Genomic DNA, 13,196 nt, shown 5'->3' on the forward strand with positions numbered 1-13,196 from the left:
GAGACGAATGACCCAGTTGCTAAGATTATTCACCTCTATTAATAGAATTTAGTGTTATTCCAGTCAATTCACTGTCAAGTCTGCAGCTACCCCCGTGGCTCTCCTATCAAGTTCCTTTGATTTAAACACCACTCTTTTGGTTTAAACATCATTCTTGCTTCTTTTCCGGTTTAAATACGACCTTTGGTTTAAACACCACTCTTTTGGTTTAAACACCACTCTTGCTTCTTTTTCCGGTTTAAACACCGATCTTTGGTTTAAACATCACTCTTTTGGTTTAAACACTACTAGGAGTCACCTTGCATACTAAGCTCATATCTATGAATTGGTCAACCAAGTCCAGTCCTCTCACCATCATAGCTGACATGTGAAACAATTTCTGACTCAAAGCATCAACTACACTATTGGCTTTACCAGGGTGGTAATTCAGACCAAAGTCTTAATCCTTCAAGAACTCTAACCATCTCTTATGCCTCATATTAAGCTCCTTTTGACCAAAACGACATTTTAGGCTTTTATGATCACTGAATACTTCGAACCTAGAACCATATAAGTGATGTCTCAAAATCTTCAATACTAAAATTATTTCCACCAATTCCAAGTCATCTGTAGCATAATTATTCTCATGAACTTTCAATTTCCGTGAAGCATAAGCCACTACCTTGCTATTGTGAATAAGTACTTCACCAAAACCCATCTTGGATGCGTCACAATATACTATAAATGGTTCTTTTGCATCTGGTAAGGTTAAAGTTGGTGTAGTAGTCAACCTCTTCTTCAGTTCTCTAAAACTTTCCTCGCATTGGATATTCCAAACAAATGCTTAGCCCTTTCGGGTCAATTGAGTCAACGGAAAATCTAGTTTGGAAAAACCCTCGATGAATCTCCTGTAATAACCGGCTAGTCAAAGGAAAATTTTGATCTCAGTAAATGTCTTCGGAGCTTCCCACGGTAATATAACATATGCTTTTGAAGAATCCACCGTTATACCACCACTCTAAATTACATGACCCAGATAACTAACTTCATGCAACCAAAATTCATATTTAGACTGCTTGGCAAACAACTATTTCTCTTTCAAAACTTGTAGCACAATACGAAGATGATCTGCATGATCCTATTCTAACTTGGAATATATCAGGATGTCATCGATGAGAACGACATCAAACTTATCAAGGTAAGGATGGAAAGTTATGTTCATATATTCCATAAATACACCAAGGAATTAGAAACTCCGAACGGAATCACCGAGTATTCATAATGACCATATTGAGTTCTAAAAGTAGTCTTAGAAATATCTTCATCTTTCACTCGGATCTAGTGATAGCTAGATCTCAAATCTATCTTGTTGAATGAAAATGCTCCAATCAATTGGTCCAAAAGATCATCGATTCTGGGAAGAGGATACTTATTCTTGATAGTAACCTTATTCAACTGGTGATAGTCAACACACAATCTAATATTGTCGTATTTCCTAACAAAACTGGAGCTCCCCACGAAATACTCTCTGTCTGAAGAATTTCTCCTCAAGTAGGTCTTCTAACTAACTCTTTAGCTCATCCAAATATGACGCAGACACCCTGCATGGAGCCATCGACACTAGTCTAGTACTAGATTCTAAAACTATGGTGAATCCGAATTCACGTTCCGGAGGTAAGTCGCAAGTATCTTCAGGGAAAACATAAGGAAATTCAAACACCACCATTATACCACTTAGCCACCATATTACATTCCACTCTCAAGGAAGCAAACATCACAGACACCGAATCGTTCTCCCTTGACGATGTCTCAACTTGGCTTGTAGAATGAAACTCGAATTCATACTCTTTTCGAGTTCAAGAAGCAATAAAGCCTCAACAACACATGCTCCTTTGCAATTAGCACTATGTTAAACCAATCCTATACAATAGAAGAATCTCAAAGAAGCATAAGCTTCTCCCCCACTTGTTTCAATCTTGCTTCTGCTGGCAAGCAATAAGAAAAACAAACGAGCAGCGACAGTGTTTCACACATCTCGCATACTAGGAAACAGATAAAAATCACAAAACCTGGCCGGACGGACCGACCTGCTCTGATACCACTATGTAATACCCTAATTCTCCGACTGAATATTTAAATAAAATTGTTTGATTAAAACCAAGTATTAAAGTGTCACCAAACACTAAACTTCAAAAACCAATTAGTCATGCAAATACGCAGCGGAAATTCAACAAAGTTAAAAAATCAAGTTCCATAAACAACTCCAATGAAATGAAATAAAAGCATCACGTAATAATGAATGACATCTCATCCTCAGTGCTACATATCAGAGCAACACCACTAAGAACCAATGGTAAAAGATAAAGGGGGCATAAACGTCATCCCCTACTCTTGTACCTGGTTATCTGTACTCTGAGAAGCACAAATGTCACAACAACAAACAGGGGGTTAGAATACACTTACAAGTAATAACAGTGAAATTTAGCAATAGGATGATAAACGAATACAACAGTAAGGTTAATAGACAAACACACACACACACACACACACACACACACACACACACACACACACACACACACACACACACACCAATACAAACATAAAAAAAAGCATTGTTAACATATGCAATGCTATCATGCACCAACTTCATCACCTATATGCACGTGGTACCAAGTTTTTATGGATAACAGAGGTATGTTATCGATTTCTTCCACGGTCTATGGTCCCTCACCTGAACCGAGGATCCCCACCAAATAGATCTGAGACCCGCCTATGATCTCTCAATTAAACCAACGATCCCACCAAATAGATATGAGGCCACCAGAATGGACCGAAGCCTTACCTAACTCCAATGTATACGCATGCATGATAGTATGAACAAACATAAAATGTATTTCACTAAAAGAAAAGTTTTAACATAATCCACCAAGAATTATTTATAATATTATTCACGAAAAAGTAGTTCCATATACAAACCACACATTGCCATAAAAGGCCATCGACAAAATTCCAACACACATCAACAAAGTGGTTATATTATTCTATAGCCCAAAACAACACTAAAACACCCAAATTACTCTAAAAGGTTCAAAAGGATCTCAAAGGGTAACCTTCACGAGTGATAACTCTACTGCAACTATGTAACTATAGGAGTTGGTGGTTTAACTCAATACTAATAATATTATTTTTTTATTTTATTTTATCTTAATTTATCTAAATAATTATAAACTCAATATTAAGAATAACTTTTAACTTAATAGTAAATTTAAAAATAATAAGTTTACCTTAATAATTATGAACTCGATATTATCAAAATAATTATTAATTCAATTTAACAATATTAATTTTTAAAATATTATATATATATATATATATATATATATATATATATATATATATATATATAATATATATATATATATATATATATATATATATATATATATATATATATATATATATATATATATATATATATATATATATGAGTTTTTAGGAAAAAATGATTTTTACCAAAAAGTGTTTTTCTTACCTAAAAGTAATTATTTATACAAAAATAATTCTACACTGTCAATTTTTGATATTATCAAAATAATTATTAATTCAATTTAACAATATTAACTTTTAAAGTATTATAATATATATATATATATATATATATATATATATATATATATATATATATATATATATATATATATATATATATATATATATATATATAAATGAGTTTTTCGGATAAAATGATTTTTATCAAAAAAGTGATTTTCTTATCTAAAAGTGATTATTTATACAAAAATAATTCTACACTGTCAATTTTTGATAGTATTTTTAAAAGAACATTTTTCTAAGTTTAACAGAAACTCCGTGTCCCAAAATAGCCAATTTCATCATTCTTTAACCAAAATAAATTTTTCTTAAATCTCATCATCCAATTTCAATCCATCAACTAAACGATTTAACAAACAATAATCAAATGGGATTTCCCCAAAATATGAATAACACACAAAAAAACACAGAATATAAAAACACAACAACATATTATTGATAAATAAAATAGAATTATTAGGTTGAAAATGCCTTGGCGCTGATAGAGAGTAAGGGAACCCTCGTCATCCTGCTTCCTAAAAGCCACCTTAGGCTAAACAATTCTCCCCCTTTACTTTAAACGAAGCTTTACAATTTCTTGACGTTATTCCCTCTCCAAAGCTCCTTTTTTGTCTCTCAGATGTTTCTCTTAAATTTGGAATTTCTTGTAGTACCCTACCCTTAGTTTAGAATTTATGGTCTCAAAACCCATTTGGATATTTCACATTTTACTTACTCACACACCGCAAATATCACCATTAAGATTCTAACGTTAAAATATGATTCTTTTTATTATTAATAAAAATAATTCTCAATTAAATATTTATTCCAATTTAAATAAAATAATAAATATAAAGTTACCGTAAATGATTATTTTAAAACATTCCAATTAAATAAATATTTCAGTTAAATAATTATTTAATAAAAAAAATTTAATTGATTCATATCACTCAAATTATTTCTATCATTAAATAAACATTTTAAAACTAACTAATTATTACTAATAATACCAATAATTCTAATTTTTAAATTTCAAGCTCTCAACTCAACTAATTCAGTAATTATTAAAATACCCTTATAACACCCAAATCATCAAAATACCACCATTAATCAAAATAAATCATACCACATACAACAAATAAATATCCTAATATTTAATTAAAAATAAATTAAACTAGGGGTGTTACAATTTTCCTTCATTAAAAAAGCTTTAGAAAGCCAAAGAACATCTGCTACACTTAAGCCTTATACCTCTAAAAACCAGTCAATTGTTGCATCGAACCAAGCTCATTTTGCTTCGAATCTTTTTCTAAAACTCATCATTGGCATCATCTGAAGCTAACTGAAGCATTCTCGTGCTCTGAAACTCCTTGGAACCATACTTGCAATTTCGCCATTGTTGACTTTCGAAGCTTCAAATGAAAAGGTAGATACAAGTTAAATTCCTGAGCAAACAAGTTATCACTCTCTTCATGAGGTTCCACTGATCAAAAACCCTCAACTACCTAGAATACGTATCTATCATTTAACTTTTCTTTGAAGAACTAGGGTTCTTCGTGTTCTTGGGCAAATTCAATTTGCCCAGAGCCAATCAATGACTTTGAAGCAAAGAGACATGAACGATGATGAATGTTGATGCTTAAAAGCGTGTTTTTTGAGCTTAAAACTTCAAGTTCATGAATCTGGCAAAATCAAGTCTAGGTTGAAGATGAAGCTGATGCGCCCATTTTGGGGTCAAACATTCAAACCTGGTCAATCACAACCTGACACACGCCTTTTTTTTTAAATTCTAACCATTGGCGCCTATTTCTTTTTATTTTATTTTTCATTTTATTTCCTTTTTGATTTCTTATTTAATGCTGACTGGTCCTTAATTCATATTTGACCAATTTTTGTTACACAAAGTCTCTAAAAATATATTTTGCATCTCATATTTGTTTCATAATTTTTAAAATCATTTTTGCATTTTTGGTTATTTTTATTTCAGTTTATTTTAAATTTTGATTTCAATTTTTTTAATCATTTTCAAACCTTTTTGCATCCAACTTTTGAAATTCATTCATGAGTAATATTTGAGACTTTGTATATTTTTCTTAGCCATTTATTTATTGTTTTGCTTATGGTTTGAAATTTTCTCTTTAATTTTCCTTTTTAATCAATTTAAAATCCTTTTTTTTACTTCATTTTTGTGCAACTTGATGTTTGAGCTTGAGTTGTTGACTTGGTTGATCAATGCTTCTACATTTTAAGTCATCCATAAATGGTCTCTTAGGTTGATTCAATCTTCTTTAATTCAATATGTTGATAGGTGATCAGTTGATCATATTTTTAACGGTTTGAGTTAGTGATAGATTATCTTTAGGTTGTGCCATATGTTTGGGTCCCTTGAATTGTTTGATAGTGGATCCTAACTCAAACACTTAAGCTTGCTTTCATTTCTTCTTCTGTTCTCTTCTTTCTTCTTTGAGTTTTGAATAACTATACTTCATACCTTGAGAGTTTGATTTTGTATCAATACTCTAACATGATTTCCATATATATTATTTTCCTCATGATCACTAACTTGTTATATCTAACCTCCTAACATTTACTTTTTGCAATTTTTTGTGCATTTACTTTCATTGCATTTACTTTCATGCCTTTACTTTATCCAATTTAATTCTATGTCTCATTATTCTTCATCTCACTTCATACATTATTCATCTTGTCTTGTTCATATTATGCTCCTTATCTTGTGCTTGGTTTGCTTGACAATCTCAATGAATCAAAACATGATAAAATGGATAGAGTTGATCCTTAAGACCCATGCTTGACTTGGAGTGATGTTGAAGAATTTGGAATTTGGACTTAGGACTTAGACCTATGCTTGAACTGGAGTGACCATGGACTCATTGACCTCTTGATCACTTACACCTTGTTCACCTGTTGAACTTTTAAACTTATGATCTTGTCATCTTGTTTTGTTTCATTGTCTTATACCTCTGTTTATTACATTCATTTGTTTAGGTTAACACACATTATCATACACGTGACTTACTCTTGAGCTACCTAACAATGGGACCTAGGCTTAGTACATTTTTTCACCCACATTGGACTACCTAACAATGAGATCCTAGGTTAGTCTTTGTATGATCATGCATTGTGTTTTATCCATTTCATTCCCTTTGATTTAATTTGATCAAATTCCATTTGATCAACTAGATCCTTTTGACTTTGCACACATTCCCTTTGTCTTTGTTAAGTGACCATAAGTCTCTTGGTCACTTGATGAGACTTGTCTCTACTACTTTGGAGCTCAAGCTTCCCAACAAGTACAAGACCTCAACTTCAAGTCAAGGCATCATCCATCTGCCTTATCCCTATAGAGTATCCCTTAGGACCTGTTTCAACAACTTGTTAGACATCGACAAGGATTACATGTCATGAGCCTTAAGCAATAGAGAAGGAGTGAGAGAGATCATTCCTATCCTTATTCTGAATATTTTGGGCACGAGACGAATGACCCAATTGCTAAGACTATTCACTTCTATTCATAGAATTTAGTGCAATTCCAGTCAATTCACTATCAAGTCTGTAGCTACCCCATGTGGCTCTCCTCTCAAGTTCCTTTGATTTAAACACCACTCTTTTGGTTTAAACACTATTCTTGCTTCTTTTCCGGTTTAACTATCGGCCTTTGGTTTAAACACCACTCTTTTGGTTTAAACACCACTCTTGCTTCTTTTTCCGGTTTAAACATCAATCTTTGGTTTAAACATCACTCTTTTGGTTTAAACACCACTTTTGCTTCTTTTTCAGTTTAAACACCGACCTTTGGTTTAAACACCACTTTTTGGTTTAAAACCACTCTTGTCTCTTTTCCGGTTCAACCACCGACCTTTGGTTTAAACACCAATCTTTTTGTTTAAATACCACTCTTGCTTCTTTTCCGCTTGAAACACCGACCTTTGGTTTAAACACCACTTCTTTGGTTTAAACATCACCCTTTTTTAACCTCTGGTTTAAACACCACAATCATTTTCCTTTGGTTTAAACACCACTTCATTCAGTTTCTATCCTTTTCTAGTTTAACCACCATCCCGATCATATCTTTCTTTTAGTCTTAATCCTCCGAACTATGAAGCTCTGACTTCTTTATTCCAATATGAGGATACGTAGGCACGAGGATGTGAATCCTTGGCGAACACTTTTCTTGCTTTCCCCCCCTTTCTTTCTATGGTTCCACGAACTACGAGGCTCTTACTTTCTCATTGCACTATGAGAATACATAGGCATGAGGGTCCCAATCCTCCTCGAGCACTCTTTTTCTAACCCATTTTCATGTACATGAAGATAGTAACACCTATCCAAGCAAAGAGCAATCAAAACGGTTCCCATGGAATACCATGGATGTAAGGGGTGCTAATACCTTCCCCTTGCATAACCGACTTCCTTATCCGTTTTTCTTTTCCCTTGGATTTTATCGATATTTTCCATTCCCTCTTTTGGAATAAATAAAGTTCGATGATGACTCTGTTGTATCTTCGAGCGTGCGATACATTCAGGTATATTTTCTCTAGCCTCCAGTCTCCCATGTGATAAAAGATTAATCAAAAGTTATGAATGCACGTTATGTTGGTTTATGGCATTAACGACATTTTTCTTACAAAGATCACTACAAATAGGGAGTTCTCAGCAAAGGAAAGAGGGACAAATTCACATAGAAATAACAGAGAAAAATGCGATCTCTCTATACCAACATCAAGGAGATTATCAAATTGTGTTATTTACATGAACAAATTCTAATTTACATTGGACCTAATGTATCATATAATTCTATGCCAAAAAGACTTTTTAATAATTCTAATGGATCTGCCAGAATCTCATGTCCTAAATTCGAGTATCAAATCATATTAATATGAGACGTTGAGTCGAGATTATTAACATAATTATAGCGATCCAATACCTAAATGTGTATTTCGTTATTCCATTTTATCTTCACACATGTCTTCTGTTAATTAGTTTGGTTATCAAATCTGTTTTACATAAAGTCCATATAGTTATTGAAAAAAAAACACTTTGAAAAATAACTATTTAAGAAAAAAAATAACTATTTACTCAAATAAAAAATAATGCTTAAGAATCTTCAACCAGCAAAATATATTCCAAAATTAAAAGAGTGTGATGGATGCCATTTATCTTGTCTTAATTTACTCAAACAAGTAGACTCAATCACATAAACAAGAAAGCCATAAAAAAATACAATAAAATGATACATCTAAAATGGTTCTCAAATTTTAAAATGAAATTTCAATTTCGCAATGTAGCAACGATAGACTAATTTTGAAGTTTACAGAGGATTTGGGGGACGACTATTGGCAGCAGAGACCCTTGAGCCCCACTCAAGCAACTCTTTGCTAGTGTCATCCTTGTGAACAATCACTTCAATGAAACATAAGCTGTCTTTCTTTGGTCCTGTTGCTGTGGCAATTGCTTCTACGAGCTCCTCTTCACAAAATACCTGAAAAATGAAGCATGCATGTTATAGTAAAAGTTTAAGGAGTATGCATTACAATAACAAGAGAATCACCTTGGTAGTCCAACATTTTCCTTCACCGTTGTGAATTGCATCAACCAATCCAGTGTAGTTCCAGTTCTTGATAACATTATATGGCCCGTCATGAATTTCTACCTCAATAGTGTATCCGCCGTTGTTTATCAGAAAGATGATGGTTTTCTGGCCACATCGCAGCATTGTTGATACATCCTGTGCTGTTACCTGCAAAGCATAACCGCAAAATAAACTCATGTTGCTTGAAATCATGCCTTAGTTAGTTATGCGACGCAAACCTGAAAGCTTCCATCACCGATGCAAGCAATCACTCGCTTCTCGGGTACCGCTTGTGCATAGCCAAGAGTTGCACCAACAGACCATCCAATTGAACCATATTGCATTTGAAACTCATACCTGTCTTCAAGATTTTATCAGCACTATAAACTATAAACATCAAGAAAAAATTATTTGAAAAATACAACAAAATCATATTCTCAACACTTACCCACATCCCTCGGGTAATTTCAACTTTTGGCAGTTAAACCATGAGTCACCTGTCTCAGCAATCACAACTGTTTCACTAGACAGCATCTCCTGTATATGTTGGAACATAACATTAACTCTCAAAGGTTCTTTTGGTGCAGACTTCAAAGGTTTCCCATCTGGGACAAATATCCTATGGTAATTTTCATAAGCAACATTGCTGTGTTTGAGACGCTTCGCAAGTGCCATAAGAAAATCCTTCATCAACACACATCCAAATGCAGGTCCATTACCAATCACAACGTGGTTGGGATGCACGATAATCGCCTTCTCTTTCTTGAGAAGAAGTGAATACCCAACAGAACTGTAGTCGTTGAAAATGGGACCGGCAAACAAGTACGCATCAGCGGATTCCACAATCTCAGAACAAAATGCAGTACTCACAGCACCCCAATAAGTACCAATGAAACGGGGATGATGCTCCGGAACCATCCCTTTAGCCGATGGCATCACAGCTAGCGCATAACCACTCGCATCAGCTAGTTCGACAAAGGCATCAGATGCTTTTGCTACCCTGAGTTTAGAACCACCAACTAGTACTGGTTTCACTGCTTTGTTAAGAAACTCTGCTGCTGCCTCAACTGCTGCTTCCAATCCCAACTGGTTAGTCAATCTGTAAAACACCCAAATAAACAAAGAAACAAAAATAAGATTAAGAATAATAATCTGCATTTCCAATAACTGGTTACTCCACAAAGAAACTAACAATTCAGCTTACTTGGGAGTGAGTGAAAAAGGGACAGGTTCACGGCTGAAAGTTGGGTGAGGAATTGAAGGCAAGTTACAGCTTATGCTTATATAAACAGGCTTGCTCTCTTTCAGTGCAGTTGCTATTGCTGTATCAATCAACTCGTGAGCATCTTCCAAATTATTCACCACAGCCTATTATCAAATCAAAACAATCACTAAAACCAGTTTAACAACTACGCGTAGGGGTGATCAAATAAGTAATATTCTAAAGTTGATAATGATAGTCTAAAGTTCAAGCCATGAAATATAGGCAACCATCAACTCAAGTAATGTGGAACATTTTCCAAAGCCTTGGTCTTCTTTTGATTTGAGGAAAACTATTATTTTAAGTTTCTTACAAGTGTGTATGTCAAACATTTTTTAACAAATATATGTGGAGCAAGCATAAACATTTCTATATTGAGTAAATATGAAATTATTTTACTTCCTAATGACCAAGGTTTTAGCAATCATGGTGCTCTTGCACAAAGCCTTTCACAAATTTGGTCGGTATAGGTGTTGCGAGACGGATTTCAATCATTGTGGTGTGATTTAACCATAATTTATTCTTTAATATAAAAATATTAAATGTATCGATATCAACCCCTTCGATACTATTTTGTCACAGCCGCTTTCGCGATTGTGCACCGTATAATTGTTGAATATATGTAATTCATGGTTTTAGTTGCTACTTGACGGCTTGAATATATGCTATGATGTAGAAACCAGTAACTCCTTCCTCTCATAAATAAACAACATTATTTTTTATTTAGAATCAACTTATTCTCTCTTCTTTCTTCATTTTCAAGAAAATTTAAGATTGTTTCAACAAATTGATATCAAGGAGTCCGGTTCTATTCACCTATTTGCAATGGCAAATGAAAGCACAACATCAAATCAATTTTCAGTAAATTTATCAGTTTTCGATGGTAAAAACTATGAGAGGTGGATTGCACAAATGAATGTCATATTTAGATTTCAAGACATGCTTAAAATCGTGTATGATGGATTATCGTCATTGGAGACAAATGAAAATGAAGCTCATAAGGCTACACATAAGGAACAAAGGAAGAAATACGGGAAAACACTCTTCTTGATTCAACAATGCGTGGATCTGAATGATTTTTAGAAGATCATCGGAAGAAACAACCAAAGAAACATAAGATAAGTTTAATAAGTTGAATGGTGGAGATGAGAAGCTGAAGAGAGTAAAGTTGCAGACCTTGAGAAAGCAATTTGAGAGATGGCTCAAATGAAAGAAGACGAGTTGGTTGCAGAATTCTTCTCACGAGTGGTGCTGCTAACAAACCAGATGAAGGTGTGTGGTGACTCAATCAATGATTTGCAAAAGATCGAGAAAGTGTTGATATCTTTAACTGCAAGCTTTGATTACATTGTAGTGTCGATAGAAGACTTCAAGAATCTAGCAGAGATGAAGTTAGAAGAACTTCAAGCTTTATTAGAGGTTCATGATATGAGATTGAAGCAAAGAAGCTCAGAGAGAGAGAGAGAGAGAGAGTTGAACAGGCGTTTCAAGCAAAGTTCATCAAAAAAGATGAAATAGAAAAAGAGAATCAGAATAAGAATCTTGCTACTACTGAGAATTCCAGCAAGAATTCAAAGAATCACAGTGATTAAATGAAGAAAGGCATGTTCAATAAGAATTCGAGGAAGAAGATTGACATGAAGGAAGTGCAATGTTATAATTGTCAAAGACTTGAACATTAACAAGAGATTGTTATCTAAAGTAGTAGAGCGTAAAAGATAATTAAGAAGATCAATATGCATATACAAGAGAAAATGACTCTGATGATATGTTGCTAATGACCAACACTCAATCTAGTGATGATCAAGTCAAGGTGTGGTATCTAGATTCAGGGTGTAACAACCACGTGACTGGTAACAAGAACTAGTTCATAATTTTAGATGAATCAGTGAAGAAAGTGATAATGTTTGAAGATGGTAGGCATGTCACATCAGAAGGAAATGGAAACATAGCTGTGGTGAGAAAAGATAGTCAAAAGGCTACCATTTTTATGTACTTTATGTACCTTTTATGACAAGTAACTTGATAAGTATAGGTCAATTACTTGTAAAATATTACAACATGAAGATGGAAGATAGTTAGATGAAGGTGTATGATGGTGAATGAAGAATGATCTTGAGAACACCACTAGCAGACAACAAAACCTTCAAGATATTAAGCAACATGGTTGATCATCAATGTCTTGTTTCAACTGTAAAAGAAGACAAAAATCGGTTAGGGCATCACATATATGGACACTTAAACTTCAGAAGTTTAAGTATGCTCAACATGAAGAAGATGGTGTATGGTCTACCTCAAGTAAGGGAGTCAATTCAGATGTGCGAAGAATGTGGTCGAGCCCAACAAGCAAGGAAGTCATTCAAACATGACCTACCTATGAAGTAAACCCAAAAGTTGGAGCTTGTTCACTTTGATGTATGTAGACCTTTTAAAGTGAGATCAAATGGAGATAACTTTTATTTCCTAACTTTCATAGATGAATTTACAATACATATGTGGATTTATCTAATTGAAAGAAAGAGTGTGTATTCACACACTTCAAGAGATTTAAATTGCATGTTGAAAAACAAAGTGAATGCAATATCAAGAAATTGAGAATAAATGGTGGAGGTGAATACACCACAACACAACATAATGGAATAGTAGAAAGGAAGAATAGAAGTATATTGAACATGTCCATAAATATGTTGAAAGCTAAGTGTATACCAAAGAGATTTTGGGGTGAAGTAGTTTCAATAGAAATGTACATTCTTACCAAATGTCCAACCAAGAAGA

The 13,196-nt window shown here is 33.7% G+C and overlaps 1 protein-coding gene across 1 annotated transcript in view; it reads right to left on the bottom strand.

The window, feature by feature from the left end:
• Positions 1-8,899: 8,899 nt before the first annotated feature.
• LOC127131084 (pyruvate decarboxylase 2) overlaps positions 8,900-13,196 on the bottom strand; it is an 8,354-nt gene continuing 4,057 nt past the window's right edge. The window contains exons 2-6 of the mRNA XM_051060022.1: positions 10,365-10,528; positions 9,609-10,259; positions 9,400-9,517; positions 9,140-9,328; positions 8,900-9,070 (exon numbers count right to left, since the gene is read on the bottom strand). Of these exons, the coding sequence (XP_050915979.1) occupies positions 8,900-9,070; positions 9,140-9,328; positions 9,400-9,517; positions 9,609-10,259; positions 10,365-10,528 (1,293 nt within the window). The remainder of the gene's footprint in view (positions 9,071-9,139; positions 9,329-9,399; positions 9,518-9,608; positions 10,260-10,364; positions 10,529-13,196) is intronic.

Source organism: Lathyrus oleraceus, chromosome 3, assembly GCF_024323335.1.
Source record: "Lathyrus oleraceus cultivar Zhongwan6 chromosome 3, CAAS_Psat_ZW6_1.0, whole genome shotgun sequence".
Taxonomy (NCBI): domain Eukaryota; kingdom Viridiplantae; phylum Streptophyta; class Magnoliopsida; order Fabales; family Fabaceae; genus Lathyrus; species Lathyrus oleraceus.